This window comes from Sorex araneus, chromosome 5 (genome assembly GCF_027595985.1).
Source record: "Sorex araneus isolate mSorAra2 chromosome 5, mSorAra2.pri, whole genome shotgun sequence".
Lineage (NCBI taxonomy): Eukaryota > Metazoa > Chordata > Mammalia > Eulipotyphla > Soricidae > Sorex > Sorex araneus.
The window spans coordinates 16,777,629-16,803,732 of record NC_073306.1 but is presented as its reverse complement, the minus strand read 5'-3'; the positions used below and the strand labels follow the sequence as shown (position 1 = coordinate 16,803,732).

Sequence of the window (26,104 nt, the reverse complement as noted above, 5' to 3'; positions counted from 1 at the left end):
CTCTTTGACCTTGCTACTTGTAGAATTGTGTCTCTATCTACAGCATCCGCCATTCTGACTATGATATGCCTTGGAGTCTTTTTATTTGGGTCTCTTTTTGCTGGCACTCTTCGGACTTCTTGTATCTGGACGCCTGCCTTGTCCAGCTCTGGGAATTTCTTAGCAATGATGTCTTTGACTATGTTTTTTTCATTGGGGTTACTTCCCTGTGGTTCTGGTACTCCAATGATTCTTATGTTGTTCCTCTTGAAGTCATCCCCCAGGGCTCTGATTCGCTCTATAGCCATTTTGAGGTCTTTGGCCATTATTTGTTGCTGTCTGTAAGCTTTCTGCAGCTCATCCTCAAGCTCGCTGATTCTGTCTTCGGCTGTAGTCATTCTGCTGTTGAGGGCATCTAGTGAGATTTTTATTTCATCTACCGATTGCTTTATTTGTGAGACTTCGGTTCGAAGGTTTGAGATTTCTGCTCTCATTTCTGCTCTCATTTCTTCCTGTATTTTCTTGGTAGACCGTTCCAGCGCTTGATTCATCTCCTCCCTTAATTTATTGGATGTCTGTTCCATAGTTGCTTGGAGTAGGTCGACTCTCCTCCATATTTCCTCTCTGAATTGTTTATCTGAGAGGTCGTAGATGTTGGGAGACTCTTTTGAGGTTTCTAGTATCTTTTGTTCTCCCTCTCTTGGTGGAGGGGATTTTCGCTATTTCTTCATATTGTCACGGAAGTGCAGAGTTGGAACCTTGTAGTTATTTATTCCTCTTCCTGCAGGATGGAGATTGGTCAGGATCCGACGGCGGCGGCGGACAGGTGCCAGGCAGGGGCTTCAGGAGAAGCCCCGAGCCGCGGCGGGCAGGGGGCGGGGAGGGGGGCTTCTCCGCGCTGAGCCAGATGTCCTTCTTTTTCAATAAAAGCATTTAAAACTTTCTTTGTAAAATAGCATTTGCTTGACTATTTTTCTTATAAACATTCTCTCCCATCAAATTATGTAGAATTTAGTTTTTTTTTAACTTTTGAATTCCTTATATTAATTTTAATTGTTATCTTATTATTTTCCTATTCAGGTTTGCGAAGTTCAATAGATTCATTGTGTTTTTCATTTTTAAAAAAATGCAGATTTTGGGGGCTGGAGAGATAGCACAGCGGGTAGGGCGTTTGCCTTGCACGCGGCCGACCCGGGTTCAATTTCCAGCATCCCATATGGTCCCCTGAGCACGGCCAGGGGTGATTCCTGAGTGCAGAGCCAGGAGTAACCCCTGTGCATCGCCAGGTGTGACCCAAAAAGCAAAAAAAAAAAAAAAAATGCAGATTTCTAGAAGCTCTTGTTTCATGTATTCTTATACTATGGTCACTTCATAAAATGTCGTGAATATGTATTAAGCTTATTGGCATTGTGAAATGCTACTTTGTCTTGCTGATTTGGGGCTTTGTATATATTTGTATTGTTTATCTATTTTTGTTTCTATTGTTACTTATATCTTGATGTTTTTCAAAAAAGCAGCTCTTTTTTTTTATTTTATTGAATCACCATGAAATAGTTACAGTCTTTCATGTTTGGGCTACAATCTCACAATGATCAAACACCCATCCCTCCACCACTGCACATTCCCCACCACCAATATCCCCGGTATCCCCCCGTTTCCCACCCTCCCCCTACCTCCATGGCAGACAATATTCCCAATACTCTCTCTCTACTTTGGGGCATTATGTCTTGCAACACAGACACTGAGAGGTCATCATGTTTGGTCCTTTATCTACTTTCGGCATGCATCTCCCATCCCAAGTGGTTCCTCCAGCCATTATTTTCTTAGTTATCACTTCTCTATTCCATCTGCCTTCTCCCCTCCACTCATGAAACAGTCTCTCTATCACACTTTTAAAATTTTGTAATGTTTGTAAAATAGAGCTTAAATTTAATTCCAGTATGGTTGTGTCTGTCTTTTAACCAGTTGTGGGATTCAGCCCATTCATATTTGTTGCATAGCTAAAATAATTGGTTTTGGCTGTTCAATATTTGTATTACTGCTTTATCTTGTCTCTTCTCTTTCAATTTTGATTTTGTTTTTATTGCATTGAATTTTCTCTTTATTTTCTCTTTGTCTCTGGTTATTTTGAGGGTTCTACTAAGTGCTTTGTATTTGTAAGTGGTTTTCTCATACCTACAGCAAACATTAAACTTATTTTCTTCCCAGACTTTCAGATGCATCCCATAGATTTTTCTTTGTTTGCTTTCCCCAGTTCCTGACTTAGATATTTTGTTTAATATTTTCAATTTTAGTCTGTTTCTATTTTTTCTCCTATAGTAGCATGCTTACTGTAGTTAAAAACACACACAGACACAATTACAGATTTCTGTTTGCATTACCATCATTCGATTTAAATATGAATTCACATATATACACATGTATGTGTGCATACATGTATATACATTTACATATATATTTGCAGATGTGTATGTGCAAAGAAACACACACATGTGCTTATGGAGAAAGAGGATAAATATTAGTGATCACCACCACTGTTTTTTCTAACCTTTGATGTCCCCTGTGTTGAGGTAGCTACTCTGAATCCGTTGGTTTTGGGGTCATGTTCTTTCTCAACTACTGTCCTCAGAGAACATAGATGTAAAGTGGACTTCTTGAAACTTTGCATGTTGGAAATATTTTTCTTTTTCCCTGACAGCTGAATAATATTTTGTCTGGGTATAGGATGTCTAGGTCTTGAGCATACTTGGATCATTTTTTTTTTAATAGCCTGTATGTACATTGTTCCACTGTCTTCTGCATTCCAGAGTTGTAGATGAGAATTCCTTAGCTAGTCTGAATCTCTTGTCTTTGTAAGTAACTTATTCTTTTTTGTCTGGAAATTTGTATGATTTCACGTTTATACTTGAAATCCAAGTATTTCCTGGATTTGCCTCCTGGACTTAATGAGACTTTTAATCTGTAGTCTAAAATCTTGCTTCAGTTCAGTGTAATACTATTTTTTTTAAATCTAATTCTGTATTCATTTAATTGCAACTGCTCCTTCATTTCCCCCCACCCCTTCTTTCTCCTTGTTTTATTTTATTAAAAAAAATAAAAATTCACTTCTGGAATTTCTGTTATTTTCATGCTAGTCTGCTGACTTTTTTTCCCTAATTTTTTTTTGGGGGGTCACACCCGGGGATGCACAGGAGTCACTCCTGGCTCATGCACTCAGGAATCACCCCTGGCGGTGCTCAGGGGACCATATGGGATGCTGGGATGCTGGGATTTGAACCCGGCTCGGCCGCATGCAAGGCAAACGCCCTACCCACTGTGCTATCGCTCCAGCCCCTTTTTCCCTAATTTTTAAACCCTCCCCCCATACTTTATTTGTGTCTTTACTCTGAGTAATAAGGCATTTCATTCAATTGGCTTGCCAGATCATGAATTTGATTTTCAAGTGTGCCAATGATATTTTTAGGGGTCTTTTGCATAAATATTGAAATTTAAAATTTTTCAATGAATGGTTTTCTTTTAGATGACTCATTTCCATTGTGTTGCTGGCTCTCGTAGACATTCTGTGTACTTTTCTCTCAGTGGAATTCATCCCCCTCTCTGAGATGTGATTTTTGCTTTTCCCTCCTCTTTTATTTTTGTTGTTTCTCCTGATGGTTTGTAAAGTCTCCCCAGCTTTCTGGCACTAGAGAGCACACAGCCATCGGCCTTGTCTCCTTGCCCAGAACACCACTTACCTTTGTGATGGCTGATCTTTGAAGCACCTCAGGTGCAGCCCCTGTCTTTCACTGGCCCCTGTCTCCCAGGCTGATAAGAATGAACTCAGCACTCAGCCCTCTGGGGCTGGAAGGTCAGCATATCTGAAGATGCATCACTGTCCAGGCTAGTGCTAATTGCCCAAGGGAACATCTCAAGAGTTGACAAAATTGTAGAAACCTCAGGGCACTGCCACCCCTTCTTCTTTTTCTGGTGCCTTGCTTTGACTTCCCGACAAGATAAGTCCTGTGCTTACCCTCCTGGGTATTTTGGAGACCCTTTGGCTTTATATGCACACTCTAAGTGTTGCCAGTCCTGCTGTCTTGCTTGACTTGTCCATACTACCCCAGAGTTGATTTAAAGAGACTAGAAAACTGGTAATGTTTCCTATTAAGTGTGAAATGACCTTGAGAGGGGGAGGATGGTGTTGCCACTAGCATGTGCTGCTGTAAAACTGAATGCCTCTTGGCCTTAGTCATCTTCACTCCAACCATCCTCTCTGGGCCATTATTTTGATTTCCTGTGAGGACTTAGCTATTTCTCTCCTTCCCCTTATTGGGACACTAACATCTATTGGCAGTAACTTAGCTCTGCAGTGAAGAGTTGTTTAGCTGTTGGTCTGTTACAGACCACAACTAATGCTCGGTAATTTAGTGCAGTAATCACTGCTTTGACTCATGGATAGCTCATTTAGGCTGTGCTCTGGTATTCTGCTCGCTGCTGGGCTTATTCAAGTGGGTCTTGGCTGTTGGCAGACGTCAGATTTAGGCTGGTGTGACTAATTATTGTTCTGCTCCAACTATCTCTTCTCTGCCTGGGATCAATGGCCAGCCCGGGCCTGGTCTTTTCCTGTTCATGTCAAAACAGCCACAAGAAGCAAGTAATGCTACCAAGTCTTAGGCTTGAAAAGGTCAGATAGTCACTTCTCATTGTTTTGGCCAAATTGTCACACGACAGAATCCAAAGTCTAGAGGCAGGAAAAGACACTGTGCCAACATTGTAGGGTGAGTGCTACAAGTTCCAGGGCATAAGACCGTGTGGAATTTTATTGGGACCATAAGGTTCACTAAATGTCTCCCATGAAGAACTACAGTGCACCGCTCCAAGTGTTCTTATGAACTCAGTACCACGAGTTTAGCTTCGACACAGTAGGAAAACTTTCAGAGAAGGTGAGATTAGAACTGGACTATGGAGATGGCCTGGAGTTTATGAGGTAGACAAGGCTAAGTAAAAGAAGCAAGAAACAATGAAGGGACCAAAGACAGTGAGTGAGAGGTTACAGTGCTTACCTTGTATGCAGTCAATCCCAGTTAGATCCAGGCACTCCATGCAGTACCTCAAGTATCACCAGGGGAAACTCCTAAGTACAGAGCCAAGAATAGCCCTGAGCAAAAAAGTACAATCGAAACAACATCTGCACATGTATGTTCATCGCAGCACTGTTTACAATAGCCAGAATCTGGAAAAAACCCGAATGCCCCAGAACGGATGACTGGTTGAGGAAACTTTGGTACATCTATACAATGGAATACTATGCAGCTGTTAGAAAAAAGGAGGTCAAGAATTTTGTAGTCAAGTGGATGGGCATGAAAAGTTTCATGCTGAGTGAAATGAGTCAGAAAGAGAGAGACAGACATAGAAAGATTGCACTCATCTATGGTATATAGAATAACAGAGTGGGAGACTAACACCCAAGAACTGTAGAAATAAGTACCAGGAGGTTGACTCCATGGCTTCGAGGCTGGCCTCACGTTCCGGGGAAAGGTCAACTCAGAGAAGCGATCACCAACTACATTGTAGTCGAAGGCCATGTGGGGGAAGGGAGTTTCGGGCTGAATGAGGGCTAGAGACTGAGCACAGCGGCCACTCAACACCTTTATTGCAAACCACAACAGCTAATTAGAGAGAGAAAACAGAAGGGAATGCCTTGCCACAGTGGCAGGGTGGGGTGGGGGGGAGATGGGATTGGGGAGGGTGGGAGGGACACTGAGTTAACGGGTGGTGGAGAATGGGCACTGGTGAAGGGATGGGTTCCAAACTTTGTATGAGGGAAGTATAAGCACAAAAGTGTATAAATCTGTAACTGTACCCCCACGGTGATTCTCTAATTAAAAATAAATAAATTAAAAAAAAAAAAAAAAAAAAAAGAATAGCCCTGAGTACCAACATGTGTGCTTCCCCCAAAATACACACACACACACACACACACACAAACACACACACACACATACACACACACAGAGCCATATATACATAAGGAATGTGCAGCAGCTAGGGCACTTGCCTTGTACACTTGGGTTTGTTCTCTGACTTGGGTTTGTTCCCTGGTACCCCATATGGTCCTCTGAGCCCTGCCAGGGGTGATCAGTGAGCACAGTGCCAGGAGTAATCCTTGAACACTGCCTGGTGTGGCCAAAACCCAACCACATACACACACACATCCTTGAAGATAGAAAATAATAGTGCAGCCGGGAGGCACTGAATGTGTGAATAAGTGAAGTATTAAATAATTAAGGTATTAAAGAATTGTTCCATGTAGTTACATCTTTAGAAACTACCTCACACACTGGCTTCAGTGCTATCACATTATTCTTTCCACAGAACTCTCAGAGTGCCTGGAAAGTCAGAACTGCAGGCAGTGTGCCAGGAAGAATTAGTCTAGTGTTCACTCTTGAGAATGTTCTACGCCCATGCCTACCTTCTCTGTACAGACCCGACTGCATTATCTTGCTTCAGCAAGGTTGCCAATTTTGGATGTGTTTTTCAGTTTCTCTGGGCTAGCCCTCCGTCATCTGAGCCACTTCTGATAAAAACATGAATGATCACTCACCTTTTTCTACCATCCAGTTGAAAGTCTTAGTTTCTGTAAGAATAGATTATCAGGTCTTGAGCATTCTGCGGATTATCCTAGATTTAGTAAAATGCCAACATCATAGTTAATGGGCACTTATTATTTATTGAGTGACTTGCCCTCTGTGAATGCCTGAATGAGATTTACCTAGATTTTTTTACTTCATCAGATAGATTATCTTTAAAATGACACAAACTCTCTTTTTAAAATGAGCCCACATTTTAATATGCGAATACTTTTAAAAATGAGCAAGTTTTGTTTATGCGAGGTTGATAAGGCAGGTTTATTCATTCCACTCAAGTAGTCTCATTCTGGTTTGACAAGTGAATGTGGACTGGGAACTGGTGACTCAGAGATGAGCTAGATTTATTTTGCCCTGAAGGAATTGCTGGTTTAATGAGAGACCTGGAGAAGTGAAAGGGCAGAAACAATTGCTATAATACTGAGGTTTTTGGGCCCAGTGGCTTGGAAAGAAGTTCTGCCTTGTAAGCTTGCAAGCATCTGATCAGGAGTCTGATCCCCCAGGGCCCTATGCACCAATTTCTGTCCTGGCAGCTCTGTTGCCGGTGATCCCTGGACTGCAGAGGCTCTAACCGCACGGCAGCCAGGTCCAAAGAGGGCGGAGATACCCTAAGCCGCTTGTCATGTCCAGGAAGTACAACTCTGATGAGCATGTGTGCCTGCAAGGACCACAACTAAAGATTACAGCCAAGTGTGCAAGTACCATAACATGATTGTGACCCCCTCGGTGACTGTCACAGTCAAGCCTATATATATAACCTCCCGCCTCTTACAACAACCACATCACCGACAATTGAAGGCAGGGAGAGGGACAATAAAATTAGAGGCATCTATCCAGATTGTGCTGGGAGAAAAACCTCTGGACTTGGTTGAGGAGGATCCATGAGTTGAGTGCTGAAGTTCAGCTGGGGCTTAGAGTGAACGGGCTCGACACTGAGCACAGGGAAGCACAAGGAGGTGAGAGAAGGAAGTACTTCAAACTGTTTGGTATTGCAGAATGGCAAAACCGAGAGTAGGACTCCTGGGTAGATAGCCTGGTCATATCCTAAGGAGCTTGAGACCCCGCTCAGGGGGAGGCTGTTTTTCCGAAAGGCAGTGAGGGTCAATAGGGGGGCTCTGGAGTTGAGATCATCAGAGTTTCTTGTGTAAACTTTCTTTGGATCCAGTGAGGAATAGATCAGTAGGCAGATAGGACTATAGGGAAGGCCCAAAACAAAGCAGCTAATGATCCCCTTTGGTTAGAGAATTATAAAGAGATAATACATGCCCTGGAGCTCAGCAGATCCCCTCACCCAGAGAGGGCTGGAGTTTCCTGGGGTGAGGGGCTGGGACGAATCTTCCAAATATAGAGTAGGAGAGTAGGCAAAGGTACAGACATGTGCAAGAATGCTGTTGTTTTTTCCCCCCCTTCTTCTCAGAGAACTGCAGATCGTTCATGTTAGAGAGTCGGTGAATCGATGAAAAGTGAAGCATGGGACTAAGCTGCTGCTAGCACTCAGCAAACCCCTTCTAGCACTCAAATTGGCCTCCTGTTAAGCAGGACTTTAGATGGGAATGACTCTGCCTATATAAGGAATGATTTTTTCCCCCTCACTTTTCTATTCCAGAGAATCGTGAACATGCACAAAGCAGAGTCCTGCAACAGATACCCACTGACCCATCACTCAGCCCCAAATCCACCTGCCCCTGGCCCCTTGTGCCTCTCCACACCTCTGCTCACTTACCCTTCTCTATTACTACTCCACCACAAATCCCAGATACAGTTAGTTTCATTGTGTAGGTTGATATTTTTGTATCTCAAATGCTAGGGAAACTTTGCGTGAAAATACAACAGCCTAAGCTGAAGAATCATCTGGGCCACCACACAATGCCGCTTCCTCTGTGTTGTAAATTCTCATCTCAGAAATATCAAGAAAATATATATGTAAATGAAAATATGTGAACACTGTTCAGGATTTCAGTGGAGGGTTGACCCTTGTGAAAGTGAAAGTAGATACTTCTGAACCAAGGATAGAGCTTGAGTGGTACGCTTTGTGCCTTTGCAGCATGTGGCCTTGGGTTTTATTTCTGGCTCTGTGTTCCCCCCCCACCCTGCACCACCCCACCCCGGAACTGCTCAGGTGTGGCTTACGTGACCTCTGAGCACAGATGGGACACCTCCCAGCACCACAGCGGTAATACCAAGAAGGAAGCAAGAAAAGGAAGATTCTCTCAGTCATTTATAGTTATAAATGATAACTGTTGATCTAAATGGGAATGCATAATTACCAACTTTGGTTTACTCTGTACTGCATGCTACTAAAACTCTCTGGGCAGATATTTGACACAATACAAAAGAAACCCAGGTTAAATTGTTGCCTTTACATCTCTTCCCCATTTTTCAGGTCTCTCTGTTCCCTGGTGTGCAAATGGACATACTCAGCAGAGAACGGCTGGGATGACAGTTTCTGGAAGATGATTGGGCTGGAAGACTTAGTTGCAGATAACTACAGAAAAATAGGTACATAATATTTTTTGTTTGTTTAGAAGCCATTAAAAATTTGTATTCACTTCAGTCCACCTCATATATGTTGTCTTGCTTACGGAATTTTAATGTATTTGTAATCATAGCAAGTCGAGCACCACCCCAAACCTGAGCGTTTTTTAGGATTCATAAAAGGCTTACAACTGCTTTGACTGTATATGCCAATAGGAAGAGCCTTCTGTGAAAAAGTAGGTTATTTAAAAAAAAAATCTGAAAAACAATTATATGTATGTGTACTTGAGGATGTTGGTTTCATGGGGGTTTTGTATTTGAACTAACTGAAACATAGAAATGAGACTCTTTTCCCCAAGAAACAGGTAAGTTGTGGTGCGTAGGCCGCGACTGTGGACTCATGTTGGGGCTTAACGGAAATGAGGGAAGTTCCAGGCCATGACAATCCACAGTGAAATATAGTGTCTGGCACATTGGCAATAAAAGAAGATTTGGCCTGGAGCAGCTGGGAAGAGCATAATCAAGGGTTATGTATGGATCGTTTCTTGTCAGTACTAGGAAGATGTGTGAAGTAGGTTCAGGGAACCAGACAAAGAAAAAACAGCAAAGAAAAAAAAAAGGTAATTGAAAAGAGAAAGGCAGGAGTGAGACAGACTGAACATGAGTCACTGGTTCCTGAATGAGGCCTTGACTCCCAGTTTTGTGAGACATTGACTGAGGTGGAAAGGCATAAAGAATTAAATTACAGGCATGGGCAGAGTGCATATGCTAGATATTTATATTTTATATCCGCTATATGCACAAGAAAATTAGATGAAAGTTGCATAAAAAATTAGTTTGTATTGTTGAGATAATAGTTTACAGTATTGTTAACATTAGGAACTTATATTTCCGTATGTTTCATGGAGTTGAACTTTCCTGCCACCAAAGTCACGATGTCATTCTGCCACCAAAGAATTCCTCTACTCCTGCTCATCTCATGTTACTTTCCTTCTGATAATCACTAGTTTCCAATGAGGCTAAGAATTAATTTTGTTTGCATTTGCAACAAGTTTGTTTTAGCTGTTCTTGTTCTGCATATGAGTGAAACCACCTGGTAACTATCCTTCATTTCCATCCTTCTTATTACATAATTTTTGGTTTAATCACCTCACATTTCATCCATTTGTCCCCAAAAGCCTCTTTTTGTTATTGTTGTTGTTTGGCCACACCTGGCAATGCTCATGGCATCATCATCATCATCATCATCATCATCATCATCCTGTTGATCATCAAATTTCTTGAGCGGTCTTAGTAACATCTCCATTCATGCTAGCCCTGAGATTTTAGAAGCCTCTCCTTACTTATCATGGCATATTCATATGCCAAAACCAGTGGCAATGATGGGTCTCATTTCCCTGACCATGAAAGAGCCTGCAATGCGGCACCATTGGAAAGGGAGAGCTCATGGCATACTCCTGCCTTTTTGCTAAGGCATCACTCCCTGGAGGACTCAAGGGACCATATGGGATGCTGGGGATTGAACCCATGTTGGCCTCATGTGCACTACCCACTGTACTAGATCTCCAGCCCCAAGACATCTTTTACTAACAGTAGTGTAGTGGTCCACATTTTTCCCCAGTCTTTCAAATGTCAGTTGTCATTTAGATTTCATGTTTTGACTGTGAGAGCATACATGTTGAAATTTTATATTTTATTTCACATTTTTATTTCCCAGAAAAATGCCTGTTTCCTATACTTAGGACTTGTAATTCTTGTGATCTATCATTAGATAAACAATTACACCTGATTATAAATTCTTCTGAATTGTTCATTGTGCTGGCTGAGATGATATATAATAAAATTTGAAGCTACAGAGGATTAAACAGGATAGAAGGTTATTTCCATTTGGGGGAACTTAAAGGTGGGTGCCTCTGGGCAGCTCTGCCATCCTCGTAAAATGGCATCCAACATTGGGTCCAGATGAATCTGAATCTCTTCGGTTCTCGACCAGTGAGTGTAAGAATGCAATGAGTCTTTCTGAGTCTCACCAGTTCTCGGCCAGTGAGTGCAAGAATTCAGAGGACCAAAGGAATTCATCTATATTCTTAGAAAGAAGTCTAACAACAGACAGATGGACTTTGTCATTTCTGATCACTTCACATTGACTACTCCTTGTTTATAAGATTCTTCTGCAAAGGAACATAATCATTGGCTAGAAAATGTCGTCATTGGCTTGGACAGCCATGTGTCCAAATGACCAGATGAAACACAAGGATTTTTCCATCAGATATTTTAATGTTAGTATCTGCTCCAATTCCTCACCATCCCTGTTCACAGATTCACATTGCCGATTATTTCAGTTCTGGTGGAGTTCACTATCCTCATGAATGCTGTATCTAAGATCAAGAATAAAAGGGCAGGAACCTGAAAGATCAAAGTGGCATCCCCTCTACTGCTGTGATGGTTGTCTGGGACAGTGGTTTTAATAGCAGGTCTGTGGACCACTGTCACAGGCTACTGCTGGTGTGAGAACCAAACCAGTATGTAAATAGGTGCTGATCTGCAGGCATATCAAGGTGGAAAACCACTGCTCTGGGGTCTGTGTGGCTGTAGAAAAAATATGGGGGAACCAGTAGGCTCCACACAAGCAGAAAGAGCCCTTCAGACATTTCTGAAATTTCAGTTGAAAACCAGCAGAACCAACATAGGCTAAGTCAGTGTTGAATGTCTCTTAGGGGACAATCCTAAAAGGAACCAAAGATTTTACTGGAATACTTAATTGGGGCTGGAGCAATAGCATAGTGGGTAGTTGCACGCAGCCGACCCGTGTTGGATTCCTCTGTCCCTCTCAGAGAGCCCAGCAAGCTACCAAGAATATCCTGCCTGTATGGCAGAGCCTGGCAAGCTACCTGTGGCGTATTTGATGTGCCAAAACCAGTAACAACAAGTCTTACAATGGAGACATTATTGGTGCTCGCTCGAGCAAATCGATGAGCAACAGGATGACAGTGATACAGTGATACTTAATTGTTTGAGGTTTTTTTTTTAAATTTATATGCTCATCAACTCCCCCACCCAACCCCCACACACACTTTAATTGTTCATTCTTCTGCATATTCCCATAGAATGCTAAAGGTAGTTTATTATAATGCATATTTTTAATTTTAATGTAGGAGTACAGCTTTTTATTCAGCCATTGATCATGCTGATTGAATTGGGCATGAACTCTACATTACTTTTTAAAAAAATTTTAAAAAGTTATTTTTAAATTTTAATTGAATATCCATGAGATAGGCCATTACAAAACTGTTCATAATTGGATTTCAGTCATACAGTGATCCAGCACCTATCCCTCCACCAGTGTACATTTCCCACCACCAATGTCCCCTGTTTCCCTCTCGCCATCCCCCAACACCTCACCCCTCCACCCCCAGCCTCCCTCTGTGGGAGGCACTTCTCATCTTGTTCTCTCCTTTTTCTTTTTTGCATTATGGTTTGCAATACACGTACCAAGAATAATGATGTTTGTTCAGGGCATTCAGTATTTTTTATTGGGACAGTAAAGCTAGGGTAGTTTTGTAATTGGGTGACTGCTTTGGGGTGTGGATGCGACTTCCTAAGCTTCCAGAAGTACAGGGAGGTGGGGGGAGATAGCCCATCCTGACCTCAAGAAAGCCTGGAGATTTCGGTCACAAGACCCATATACCCAAGTTTTCAGCAGATTATAACATGGTGAGGTCCATCCTGAGACAGTGGATTCCGGCTGGCAATTTTAGATTATGGAAGCAAGTGGCTGCAGGGGCCTCTGCTTGGGTGGACACCAGCCTAACCCTCCCACCTCCAATTTACTCTGGTTTGTTCAGCCATGTGAAGGTCCAAGCTTAACTGCAGCTTTTGATCTCTCTCGAGATTTATTTATTGGTCTCTGAAATAAGGCAAATAAATGAGCTTGTATAGCTGCACCTGAGGTGGTTTGTGGGTGTGGCTCCCACATACCTAACTTTTGGCCATTTAGTTTCTTGGCTGGAATGATAGCACAGTGGGTAGGGTGCTTGCCTTGCATGCAGCTGACCCAGGTTCGATTCCTCCGCCCCTCTGGGAGAGCCCGGCAAGCTACTGAGAGTATCTCGCCCACAAGGCAGAGCCTGGCAAGCTACCCGTGGCATATTGGATATGCCAAAAACAGCAACGTCTCATGATGGAGACATTACTGTTGCCCTTACTGTTGTCCGCTCGAGCAAATTGACGAGCAACAGGGTGACAGTGACAGTGAATTTCTTGGTAAATTTGGCCCCGGGTTGTTAGGCTCCGGCCAAAGGCACAGCGACAATTTGGGGGTATCAGGAAGCCTGAAGGCACCATCAGGCTGCTGATGCACTGGCCCCACAGGTACGGGTTGACCTGCTGGCAGTACCATACCCCCCCTTATAATGCATATTGATTGCTTCTTTATATATTTCAGTTAACACCTCAGAACTTTTACTTCTTTGCCTTTGTTTTCCTGGTCAGTACAGGGCATAGCACATTTAGTAGCAAAATTACCGTTCGATTAGTGAGTATATGCATTAATGATGGGCATGGTTGGGCGACACTCTTTGCTTTCACATTTCTTTTTATCCTATTTACTGACTTTAGCAGTCTTTCAAAACTCGGGTCATTTTTCAGCCATGATTTTCTGAATATTTTAATATTTTTGTATGCTTCTTTCTCCTCATACAAGACCTATGTTTAACTAGTAGATTAGCTCTGCTAATAGAGCAATATCTACAGGAAATATTCATTAAAAGTCCATAATGTTAATCTAGCAGAAAATTTCCAGGGTAACTATATTAGATTTTGCCTGTTAAGTTAATGGATTTTTAATGGATGTCCTAAGGAGACATATCATTAACCAGAATATTGCCATACGTGATTGAAAACTTACCCATTCATCAAAATTAATTGCGCCGTGTTGCCTCTGATTTTCATTTCTGGTGACTTGAACATATACTTTCAGTCTGGGCCCAAAGCGGAGGATATTAAGGAGGTTTTTAACTCTCAGTTGTGACTGTCAGAGAAGCCTGTCTGAAAGCTACGGGCAGACGTCCTTTGGTGATTCTTGGAAGTCTGAAAGCTGAATCTCGGAAACCTCCCGACGAAGTGTTAACATTTTCAGAAGACTCAGTGCCCATCAAGATGTGGGCATTACAGTGCAAAACCTTTTAGCAGATTTGAGCGGAGGATCTTGGATTTGAGCATTAATACAATTACCATAATTTGCTCCATGTGGAGCTTTTAGCCAAGTCTTCACCAGCCTTCCTGGGCTCAGGCAGTAAATAAATGCTTTCCCCGAAAACTGAACACCTCAGCAACTGATGTGCTTGTGGAGGGATATTTTTGAAATAAATTATTTATGAAGTGTGAATTAAGGATCAAATGCAATATTTACATAGTGCATTTCAAGGGCAGGAGAGGAAATTTACGGTGTTCTGAGTAACTACATGCCAGACTTCAAAGCTAAGATGTTACTACCTAATATCTAATCCTCTTTCAGTGATGTACTTGGATCATTTATTTGGGGAACATTAAAGTAAGAAAAATACAGTTATGTGAATCAAAAATGTATTAAACTGATTTTTTAATTGAAATAATAATTGATCTCATGTTCATAATTGATGGGGAAAAAAACTGAAGCCAATGTTATTGTGGTGGTGGTGTGGTGTGAGGTGTGTGTGTGTGTGTGTATGTGTGTGTGTGTTTGTGTGTGTCATCCCTATAGGCTGATAAAATGATCTGTGTCAATAAGTCTTGACCTTCAGTTCCATGTGACTCAATCCCAGATTACTTGTTTAATCCTAAACATCTATGAGAGAGAGAGAGAGAGAGAGAGAGAGAGAGAGAGAGAGAGAGAGAGAGAGAGAGAAGAAATTAGCAGGAAGAAGGGACATTGAAAGATAAGCAGCATCATACCTGTCCTAATCTATTATCCAGGCTCTCTTCCCAGTTGCCATTTTACTTCCTAAAAAAAATGGCTTCATTGTATTATTGGCAGAGGCCAGTTGATGAAGACTCACGGGTACAACACAGCTGAGTTATAGAGTGATTATTTGCATTCCAGACAGAGTCTTGTTGTATGAAAGGGGTCAGTGTTTAAGCTGATAAATCATTTGTTACTGGGAGTCAGGGAACCGGGCAGAGGAACAACGCAAAGCCTGAGTAGAAGGAATTACTAACTGTTAAATGAGAGGGAGAAACATAGATAAAGCATATGTGAAGGAAGGCAGTTCTATCAGGAGAGGGAGGCTGCATTTTCACTGGTATTTTCTCTTTCTTCAAGACTGCAGTTTAACCAGCATCAGACTCTGTGGACATGATTCTCTGGAATCTAGTAGATTCTGATGCAGTATTTGTTGAATGAGAAAATAAATGTACGAAAGGTGAATTTCATCAGGGATGCTTGCTTGCTTTTTTTTATTTTTATTTTTTGCCAAATTTATACTGGACTCAAATTGTCTTGAATTAAATGATACCACTGAGTGGGAGGGAGACAATGATTCCGTTTCATAAACATTGTGTTCATAATGTTTTTATTATTTACATATTTGCCTTTTAAAAATGACTTGGGCAGAGTAAAGTCTGGGGAATATTGTCTACCATGGAGGCAGGAGGAGGGTGGGAAGGGGGGGTGTATACCGGGGATATTGGTGGTGGGGAATGTGCACTGGTAGAGGGATGGGTATTTGCTCATTGTGTGATTGTAATCCAAACATGAAAGCTTGTAACTATCTCACAGTGATTCAATAATTTTTTTTAAAAAAAATGAATCACTTGGGCACGGGAGTGATAGTACAGCAGGTAGGGTGCTTGCCTTAATCGGGCCCACCTGGATTTGATCCCCTTCACCACATATGGCCCTCCAAGTTTTACCATGAGTGACAGAGCCAAGAATAAGCCCTGAGCATTTCTGGGTGTAGCCTCAAAACAAAATGTAAGCAAACACAAAACTAAACCAAAAACAAACAGGACAAAAAAACAAGAAAAATAGGGCCTGGCCTGAATCCTACTTACCATCAGCCTCATTCTGGGAGCAAGCTGGCAGAGGTTTTTTTGCAGCAAGAATTAGTCGAGAGTCCCTTACAGAACAGCAAAGCAAAAATAGACGCTAACTTAGGAATACCACTTTACCGTAGCCCTGTAGCACTGTCATACTCTTGTCCCATTGTTCATCGATTTGCTTGAGCAGGCACCAGTAACATCTCCATTGTGAGACTTGTTACTGTTTTTGGCATTTCTGATATGCCACGGGTAGCTTGCCAGCGTCTGCCGTGCGGACGAGATACCCTTGATAGCTTTCTGGACTTTCCAAGAGGAACGGAGGAATCGAACCTGGGTCAGCCACGTGTAAAGTAAACACCCTACCGGCCTTGCTATCTCTCCAGTCCACTTGACTGTAAAGTAAAATAAATGCTGCATTTACCAAGGCTGTACTTGAGATAATTCTGTCTCATACTTAAGCTTCGAACAATAAGAGTCTTGACTTCTTGGAAGCAAAGCATGTTAACTAGCGCTCTGAGGGCCCTCCCTCACTGTTCCACTCTAACCTCTAACCATCTGAGAGTAACTCACAGGACTGTCCAAAGCAAAGTGGACTATTGGCTTGGGGTAGTCTGGATTTAAAAACTTGGGCAAAATGGGATCCTACTTCTTTTTCTGAACCTGCACGATGACACTGATCTGATTCAAGCCAAAGAGGTTAAACTTTGCAGCACTGCCTTTGGCACATGATCCGCTTTTGGATTTGCCTGGTTCACACACTCTCAAAGCCTGCTGGTCTCCAGATGTTGGAAAGGAGAGGAACATGTCAGACCTGCCTGACTCCACTTCAAGGCGGTGGTTCCGCTTTATGGTTCACATGGCCTCAGAGGTGCTTGGATTTATCTAAGTCTCATGAATCAGCAAAGCAGTTTCTCTTCTGGTTGATGGAATGTGTAAGAATAGAAGCAGGTGATGGGTTTGTTTATAGTGCTTCTCTATCCTGGGTTGACTAGAGGAGTGCGGGTGAAAACACTCCAGAAAACATGCCAAAGGGGTTTCCATCAGCAATGTGTGTCCTGAGCAATTGCCGCAAGTTTGGATCCAGCAAGCTCAAGTTGTGAGGTTGTTGCTTGGAGATTTTTTTGCTTTTTAAATTTTTGTTGAATCACAATGAGATAGACCCTTACAAAGCTGCTCATGATTGGATTTCAGTCATCCAGTGTGCCAACACCCATTCGTCCACCAGTGCACATTTCCCAGCACCAGTGTCCCCAGGTTCCCTCAATCACCCCCCACCCACTGCCTGCCTCTATGGCAGGTGATTTTTCTTCTCTCTCTCTCTCTCTCTCTCTCTCTCTCTCTCTCTCTCTCTCTCTCTCTCTCTCTTCTCCTTTTGAGCATTGTGGTTTGCAATATTGATACTGAAAGCTTACCAAGAATATTCCTTTACATATAACTCTCAGATCTTGTCTAGCATGATCATTCCTAGCTATTATGCTCGTACTGGTCTCTTCTCTATCTTACCTACCCACACACTTGTGGTTAGTTCCACCACTAGCCAGTCCTCCTTTTATTTTTGTTTTGAAGCTACATGTGACAGTGCCTAGGGCTTACTCCTGGCTCTGTGCTCAGGGTCACTCTTGGAGGGACTCAGGGGACGTTATATGGTGCTAGGGATCTAACTTGGGTTTGCCAAGTACAAGGCAAGCACCTTACCTGCTGTATGATTACTCCAGCCCCCATAGTTGTGAGTTTTAGAACATCTTTTTTGAAGTTATGAAAACCCAGTAGAACTGGATGTGTGCACAAGGATTCTTTTGATGTATTCCTTAGACTATGAGACTCAGTTTTTCATTTATGGCTCTCTGAACTGCTGTTCCATCTTGGATACAAGGTGGAGATGCACTTTTTGTCAGTTACTTCTAAGTTCTGCGGTTTGAGGAAGTCTTTGACTGCAGGCCTCCCTAGCATTTTTTATTCTCTGAGGAACTTGGACACAATGTCTCCCATGTACTAAGGGAGGCCATACCTCAAGGTGCCGTATAGGTGACTTTTCTTTTTCCTTTCACTCTGACCTTTACTATGACTCTTCCGTCTTAGTGTATGTCTCATTCTTGACCAACTGACAACAAATGATCTTTCTAGTACTTGAGGAAGAACATATGCTCTGATATTTTACTGCCGTATTTTACCCTTTAAACTTGAATCTCTGGAGAAAGATCCTGGGGTTTTCAAATCACTTAATGATTCATCAAGCCATTCTTGAAGAACCTCTCTCATGCCAGATGCTGTCTGAAGTACTGGAGCTACAGAAAGTAATTCATCATGGCTCATAGCTTTGAGGAGCTCACATTTGTGGTGTAAGATCGAGGATAAGTGAATAAACCAATTATCTTAGCGATTTTCATGGTTTTTTTTTTTATCTCTAGAGATGTACAGAATACTGTTGTGAAGTAGAGTAGGAAGTGCTAACAGTTGGTGTGGCTGTCAAGTAAATCTTCTGATGGAGGCTTTGAGACATGTCTGGAAAATATGAGTGGTAGCTCATCAGATGACAAGCGGGGAATGACTTCTGAAGCATAAGAATTAGTGCTGACTAGTCATGGAGACACAAAACAGTTGCATATCTCTGAGTACTTAGATGGAGCTGGTGTGTAAGGAACGTGAGTTGGGATGGAAGAGAGGGCTGGGGTTTAATTTCTTATAGGACTTGCATTTCTTAGATGTAGCCGAGCGTAAGGGACCTCAGTTGGGGTAGAAAAGAATACTGGGGTATAATTTCTAACAGACCTCATTGCTTTCTTAAAGATGGATCATTGTTAAGAGAATCACCATGTTCAGATTTCCTCCCAATACATGGTACCAGTATAATTGGTATCTCCTAAAATGAGGCCAGTGTGCAACTCTCTTCCGGCCATTGGAGAGTCCACGACTACTGGAGCTGAGCTGATTATGGGGAAATTTGCTCTAATGCTCTTATTTTGTACATGAAAAACTGAGATTCAGACAGAGTAATTTCTTAGTGCCACAGTGTTTTAGTGATAGAGCTGAAACCGGAAACCAGGTCTTCTGAGCCCCAGTCTTATGGCTGTTTCACTAGTTCCTACCACCTTTGATGTTTTTCAATAACTATTGGTGATTTAGCCAATGGTTACTATTATTCGAAAGGAACTAAGTACAGAAAAAAATGTTATTAACAGAAATACTTATCTGTGTAGGAGAATTCACCCAATTCATTGTTTACTTTTTGAAGATACATAAACTGAACTTTGCCCAACTGGTCAAGGAGAGTTGTATCTAAGAATATCTCAATGAAGTTCTTAAATTATTTCTATGGTTTATGCTAATGGATTGGCATAACTGTTGCTGTGGTTAAAGAGTTTGGTCACCTGTGTCAGGTAGGCCTGAGTTCACATTAATTCTGTTAGTTTGGTCATAAAAACTTTGCTATATGTATTGTTGGGTGATTTTTTCCTGAGTTCAGTTGTTATAGTATAATATTGGTATAATCATTGCTATGCATTATGAGGATTGATATATAAGTACTCAAGAAATAATTCAGGTAATTTCATTTACTAACACATCATAGGTCTTTAGAAAACATTAGTTCTTACTATCAAAAAATGCTTCTCTTTTTTTTTTTTAATTTTATTGAATCACCATGAGATAGTTACAAGCTTTCATGTTTGGATTACAACCTCACAGTGATCAAACACCCATCCCTCCACCAGTGCACATTCCCCACCACCAATATCCCCGGTATACCCCCCCTTTCCCACCCTCCTCAATATCCCCCATACTCTCTCTCTACTTTTGGGCATTACAGCTTGATACACAGACACTGAGAGGTCATCATGTTTGGTCCATTACTTACTTTCGGCATGTATCTCCCATCCCAACTGGTTCCTCCAGCCATCATTTTCTTAGTGATCCCTTCTCTATTCCATCTGCCTTCTCCCCTCCACTCATGAAGCAGTCTTCCAGCTATGGGACAATCCCCCTGGACCTTGTATCTACTGTCCTTGGGTGTCAGAATGCATCTCCTCTTAAGCTTGCATTTTTCCTTATGTTAGAGATCACACCTGTCAAAACTAGTACCTGTTTAATAATCCATGTAATTATTACCAACTTCTTTGACTTTTAGGAATATTTTTCTAAGTGCCACTATTGGGTAAACACATCCTTTATTTCAAAGAAGAATATAGTAAAGATAACCATATTTCTCTTCCAAATTATGATCACATCCCAGTATTATTTCATAAGATAGTAATTGAGGTAAAGGTTTTTCTGAAAATTCCAGTTTCACATCTGGCTTTTTATTTTTAGCTTTTCCCCCTAGAACAAAAGGGCACAAATACATAAGAAAAAAATTATACAGGATACAGTCGCAATAATTAGCTCAGAAACTAAATAATTATTGTTTTTCTAGTGCTTTACAATTTCTGAAGAGTATTTTCTTTCATGTACTGTCATACTTGGTTTTCCCCATCATTTTTTTTTATTCAATCACCGTGAGAACAGTTGCAAATCTTTCCAGTCTAAGTCTCAGTTATACAATGATCAAACACCCATCCCCTCACCAGTACTCACCCTCCACCACCCAGTATGCCCCCCATCCTCCCCCTCCCCCTGCCTATGTGGCAGATGATTTCCACATTACTCTCTCTCCACTTTGATCACATTCAGTATTTCGACAAAAGATCCACCATTGTTATTTGGAATTTTCCCTAACAATCAGACCTGCCAAAAAGACATCATTAGATAATTTGTTTTCTATTGCTGATATGAAGAGCATTTTGGATTTCTGATATTTTAGTAATAAGTCTGGAGGGATTTCTGCCAAAAGCCACTGGGTTCCGAGATTGGTTTGTGTGCCTCTGGGATCATGGCCGTTCAGGAGCCAGGAGCCATTCATGGGCGGCAACTCGGGGCCTTGTCAGGGTGGGGAGAGGGGCCAGTCCCACCCCCATCCCATGAGGCCCCTCATGTCACGTCACTGCAGTCTCATACCTGGCTGTCCAATAGGCTCTGAAAAGGTGGCGGCCACCGCGCCGCTGGGGAGAAAATTGGCAAAACACCTTTTCAAACCCGGGGTGGCATGGCTCAGTTTAATGCTCAGTCCAGATGCATTTCTGCCAGAAGCCGCTGGGTTCCAAGATTGCTCTGTGTGCCTCCAAGATCATGGCCATTCAGGAGCCAGGAGCCATTCATGGGTGGGTCTTGTTGGGGCTGGGAGAGGGCCCCCCCCCATCCTCCGAGGCCCCTTGTGTCACCAATGTCTCTCTAGTTTGGGGCAGGGGCAGACACTAGATCATTTATTTTCCATTGCTCACATTGTATGTCAGGAAAGAAAAGACTGTTTCTTCAGAGAAATAGTCCTGTAGCCACATACCAGAGCCATGCTTGTAGAAGCTCATGGTCATGGTCGCCGGGATTCCATCTATATAAGTCAGGGAGACTGCACCTGCTCAATCTGGGGCATCCCGGAGATATTGACTCAGTTTGGGACCCAGAGAATTCTCTGGTATTGTACTGCCCGCCGGGTTTCTTCACTGCTGAGTGCCTCCCCATAAAATTTTTAAAAATAGATTTTATTCTAGATTTGATTTAAATAAACTAGAATATATGAACTTTGTTTTTGAAAAACCTGGACTCAAACCCCAGATTCACCATTCACTGGTATTTTTGCCCTAGGCAAGTGACCAAATCTCTCTGATTTGATTTCTCCAACTATCAAGCAAGTATAAAAACACCTTCTTTGCATGTTTCTTTTGGTAAGAGTGATGATGTATGTGAAGTGTACTACTATCCTAATTCCCTGCTAAACAGTCACTGTCACCGTCACTGTCATCTCATTGTTCATCGATTTGCTCGAGCGGGTACCAGTAATGTCTCCATCATGAGACTTGTTGTTACTGATTTTGGCATATCGAATACGCCACGGGTAGCTTGCCAGGCTCTGCTGTGTGTACAGGATACTCTCTGTAGCTTACCTGGCTCTCTGAGAGGGATGGAGGAATCGAACCCGGGTCAGCCGTGTGCAACGCCAACGCCTTACGCTCTGTGCTATTGTTCCAGCCCTACTCTTAATAAGTCCTGCTAATCTACTCCTAGGCATTGTATCTATGGAAATTCTTCTCTCAATAGCACTGTCTGGGTTGTGTATAAACTCCAGCATTACCATATATTTCCATCTTGTCTGTCTGATTTGTGTCCCTAATAAGACTGTCCATGTTTTAAGACTATCGTCAGCATATGGTCACCACTAAATGCACATTTGGTACGTGGCTGGATAAGGAGATTGAGACCCAGCAGCTCAACCACCTGCATGCTGTCCATTTAGTCCTCTGATTTCAGTTGAAGGCGCCCCAGTTGTCCCATCTGAAAAGGATCCAAAACTGAGAATCAATCTTGATGTTCTTTTCAGTCTTAAAACTGATGTGCAATCCTTTTCTACCTTACTCAAAGTGAACCTTAAATTATGTCATTCCCACCCCACTGGTTCAAAGACCTTTTATTTATTGGTTGATTAGTAAACCTGTCTTTTAAATTGTTTGCTCAATCGGTCCTTTCTTTGGACAATCCACTTTCTACAGAGCAGCTGGAATATGGTTTTTTAAATGTTAATCAGCTCATGTTACACTGCTAATTAAATTATTCTAGTCATTTTTATTTGCAGTTGGGAAAAAAAGCAAAACAAAGGAAAAACTAAATTCTTTGCTGTTTTCTATGAAGCACAACACGATATTTGGTTTGCTGACCCTCTTCTTTTCCCTCCCTCTCCCTTTCTCTCTCCCTCCACCCCTCCGTTCTCCCTACCCTCTCCTATTCCCTTTCCTTCTCTTTCCTTCTCTCTCTCTTTCCCTCTCTCCTTGCTTACTATGACTTTGTTAATTCACCCTCGTTTGCCTTGCATGCAGCCGACCCGGGTTCGATTCCTCTGTCCCTCTTGGAGAGCCCGGCAAGCTACCGAGAGTATCCTGCCTGCATGGTAGAGCCTGGCAAGCTACCTATAGCATATTTAATGTGCCAAAAACAGTATCAACAAGTCTCACAATGAAGACGTTACTGGTGCCCACTCAAGCAAGTAAATAAACAGTGGGATGACAGTACTACAATGCTATAGACCTTATTTCTGTTACTCAGACCTTTCCAGTGTATGGAGCCTTATGTATGAACTCTGCTCTCTGTCTGGCTTTTGAAATGTTGACATTCTTATCTCTCTTTATTTAGATATTGGCTCTAATATCTTTAGAAAAGAAAATTCCCCTACCACCTGAGCTAACCCTTCTGTCCCAGATCCAGCAGTAATCTGTCTCTCTGTAATATTTCCTTCCATGCATTTGTTATTCTCTGAAATGACCTTATTCTCTCTCTATTTGTTTATTGGCAGAAGAGCTGCATATTAAATATTGTTGAATAGCAAATGAAGTAAAAATTTAAGGACATTATTGATAAATCAGTAGAGAATATGACTGCTACAGATTTTTGAGAAATTTTCATCAGTTTTGTAATAGATAAAATAGAGAATTTTGAAATGTATGATATGTTCAACATTGAGTTTACAAATAGCTGAGAAAATATTTAAAAACAGCTGTCAAAGACTTAAACTGTTAAGATTCTTGGGGGTACATCATTTGGCATTGCATTTTAACTTACCCTAACCAGTAACGTCTTTCTTTTTTGTTTTGGGGTCATACCCAGTGGTGCTCAGAACCCCAACTCAACTCAGTGTTGAAGGGCCTCTCCTGGCAGTGGTTGGGGGTCACTTATGGTGATGCTCAGGGGACTCGGCGTTACCAGAGGTCAGATGTGTGCTTCTTGCATGCTAAATACTCATTCAGTCTATTGAGCCACCTCTCGTGTCTAACCTTGCCAATATTCTCATTTATCTACATAGACCACATTTGCTTGCTGAACTAGCATATAAAGGATACAGAGATGGGGACTTTAATTAATACATCAATTTTTAACTTTCTACATATCAGATCGAAAGATTGATGAAAATTAATAAGGCACATTTTTATCAGGACTGGATTTTCCACCGTGTCTTTCAATTTTTTTTTTATTAATAAATTTGGGTGGGTCTTCCAACTAATGCTCAGAAGTCCCAGCACCTTTTCCTGGCATCACTGGACCAACTAACCTGTGAAATGGGGTCTGAGCAGTGCGGCTAACCTTTGCGTGCATCAGTGCACAGGGCTGAGGGTGAGGTGCTATTAAGACCTTGATATCCTGGTGCCCACTTGGACCATCCCACACAGCAGCCTCCACAGCCAGACTCAGTGATACCCGGGCAGCTCCAGGGCCACACCCAGTGGTCACAGCAGGCCAGCTGGTGATGAGGATCAAACCAAAGTCAGTGCAGTAGCCCACACCCCTATAATAATTAAAAAAATATTAAGTCATTTTTATAAAGAATTTGCAAGAAAAGAAGAACAAAGTAACTTCTTAGTAGTGTATGTGTATATGTCTCTGTCACTGTCATTGTCACTGTCATCCCCTTGTTCATCGATTTGCTCAAGCGGGCACCAGTAATGTCTCGATGGTGAGACTTGTTACTGTTTTTGGCATATTGAATATGCCACGGGCAGCTTGCCAGGCTCTGCCATGCGGGCGGGATACTCTTGGTAGCTTGCCGGGCTCTCCAAGAGGGGCGGAGGAATCGAACCCGGGTCGGCTGCATGCAAGGCAAACGCCCTACCGCTGTGCTATCACTCCAGCCCATGTTTATATGTATACATTATAAACAAACTCAATAGTAACGTAGATTTTTTTTTTAAATAGAACAGTTAGAGCAATGAGCCAACTCAATATTTTTGACGTATGTATTATTTAACAGTCTCACCTAAATGTTCTATAACCAGAAACTTATTTGACCCCCATAGCCAGTCTGGTAGTTGATAATTTGGGACGTCTCCATCCCATTTGATCATCAGACCTCAGGCCCTTACTGTTCCCCCAGCTCACGTCATCCAGACATTACCAAAGGCTGCTCTTGTCTGTTGCAAGGACACCTCCCCACTGCTGTCGCTTCTGTCTGGCTTCTTAGGGTCACGGGCTGCTGGACAGCCTTCCCTCCAGGGCTGACTTCCTGGCTCCTCTAGTACCCTGGGGCTGTGGCAGCGAGAAGCATGTGGCCTTTTCCATTTCCCAGCACCGGCTTCCGTTTCTGAGAACCCACCTCTGAACGTGGCTGTGGTCGGGCCGAGGGTCACCGCCTGACTAATGGCCTCTCTGAAGCACACTGGCAGGGCCTGCGGGGCCGTGCGCCCTATTGATCCCCGAGGTGTCCCTTTGCAGCATGAGACGAGGGTGAGTCACGCTCTGCCACCATCTGTCCTGGGGAGAGGAGAATGAAGAGGGCTCTGTGGTATTGTAAAACCTAGAAAGACATTAAAAATTCCGTTAAATTTTCATACCCTTTTAGCTGTTGAAATGTACAATCTATCAGAATCGTGCGTGGGGGAGAGGGGAAAGGGGCTCCTACAATTGTTTTTCCTCCACTGACCTCACTTCAGAGGCTACTTAAGGGACCAGGTAATGATTTTTATGATATTTATTAATACTTAGTGTTCTGCTTTCCTCCTCTCATTTGTTCCCTTCTACAAGGACAACACATTTGTCTTCAGATTGGCAGGGAAGAGGCTGTTTGGGGGGTCTTTAAGATACAGAGCTTGTCACACGATGTTTGCAGACATTGTGTGCAGAGGCCTGAGCCATACTGGATGGGGTTATTTATTTTTATGCCCTTTGTGGGTAAAAGAAAGGGAAAAAGGTCTTAGATCCACATAAGCATGAATTTGGATTCTGGCCCTGCCATTTACTAGCTGTGGGTCTGTATCAAACAAGTCACTTGGGATCAGGGAGATGGTTCAGACGGTGGAGTGAATGTCTAGCATATGCAGGGCTTTAGGTTTGATTCCGTCAGCACCACATAACTCCTGAGCGCCCTTGGACATGGCCCTGGTAGCCAGAATACTGCCAGAATGGTGTTAGTGGTCTAAACCAAGCCACCGTGTGCTGGG

The 26,104-nt window shown here is 42.4% G+C and overlaps 1 protein-coding gene across 3 annotated transcripts in view; it reads left to right on the top strand.

Moving 5' to 3' along the window:
• The window catches only part of FGGY (FGGY carbohydrate kinase domain containing), a 459,128-nt gene that overhangs the window by 174,895 nt on the left and 258,129 nt on the right, over positions 1-26,104 (top strand). For all 3 annotated transcript variants that reach the window (XM_004607300.2, XM_055140354.1, XM_055140355.1), the window contains one exon: positions 8,989-9,104. In XM_004607300.2, the coding sequence (XP_004607357.2) occupies positions 8,989-9,104 (116 nt within the window). The remainder of the gene's footprint in view (positions 1-8,988; positions 9,105-26,104) is intronic.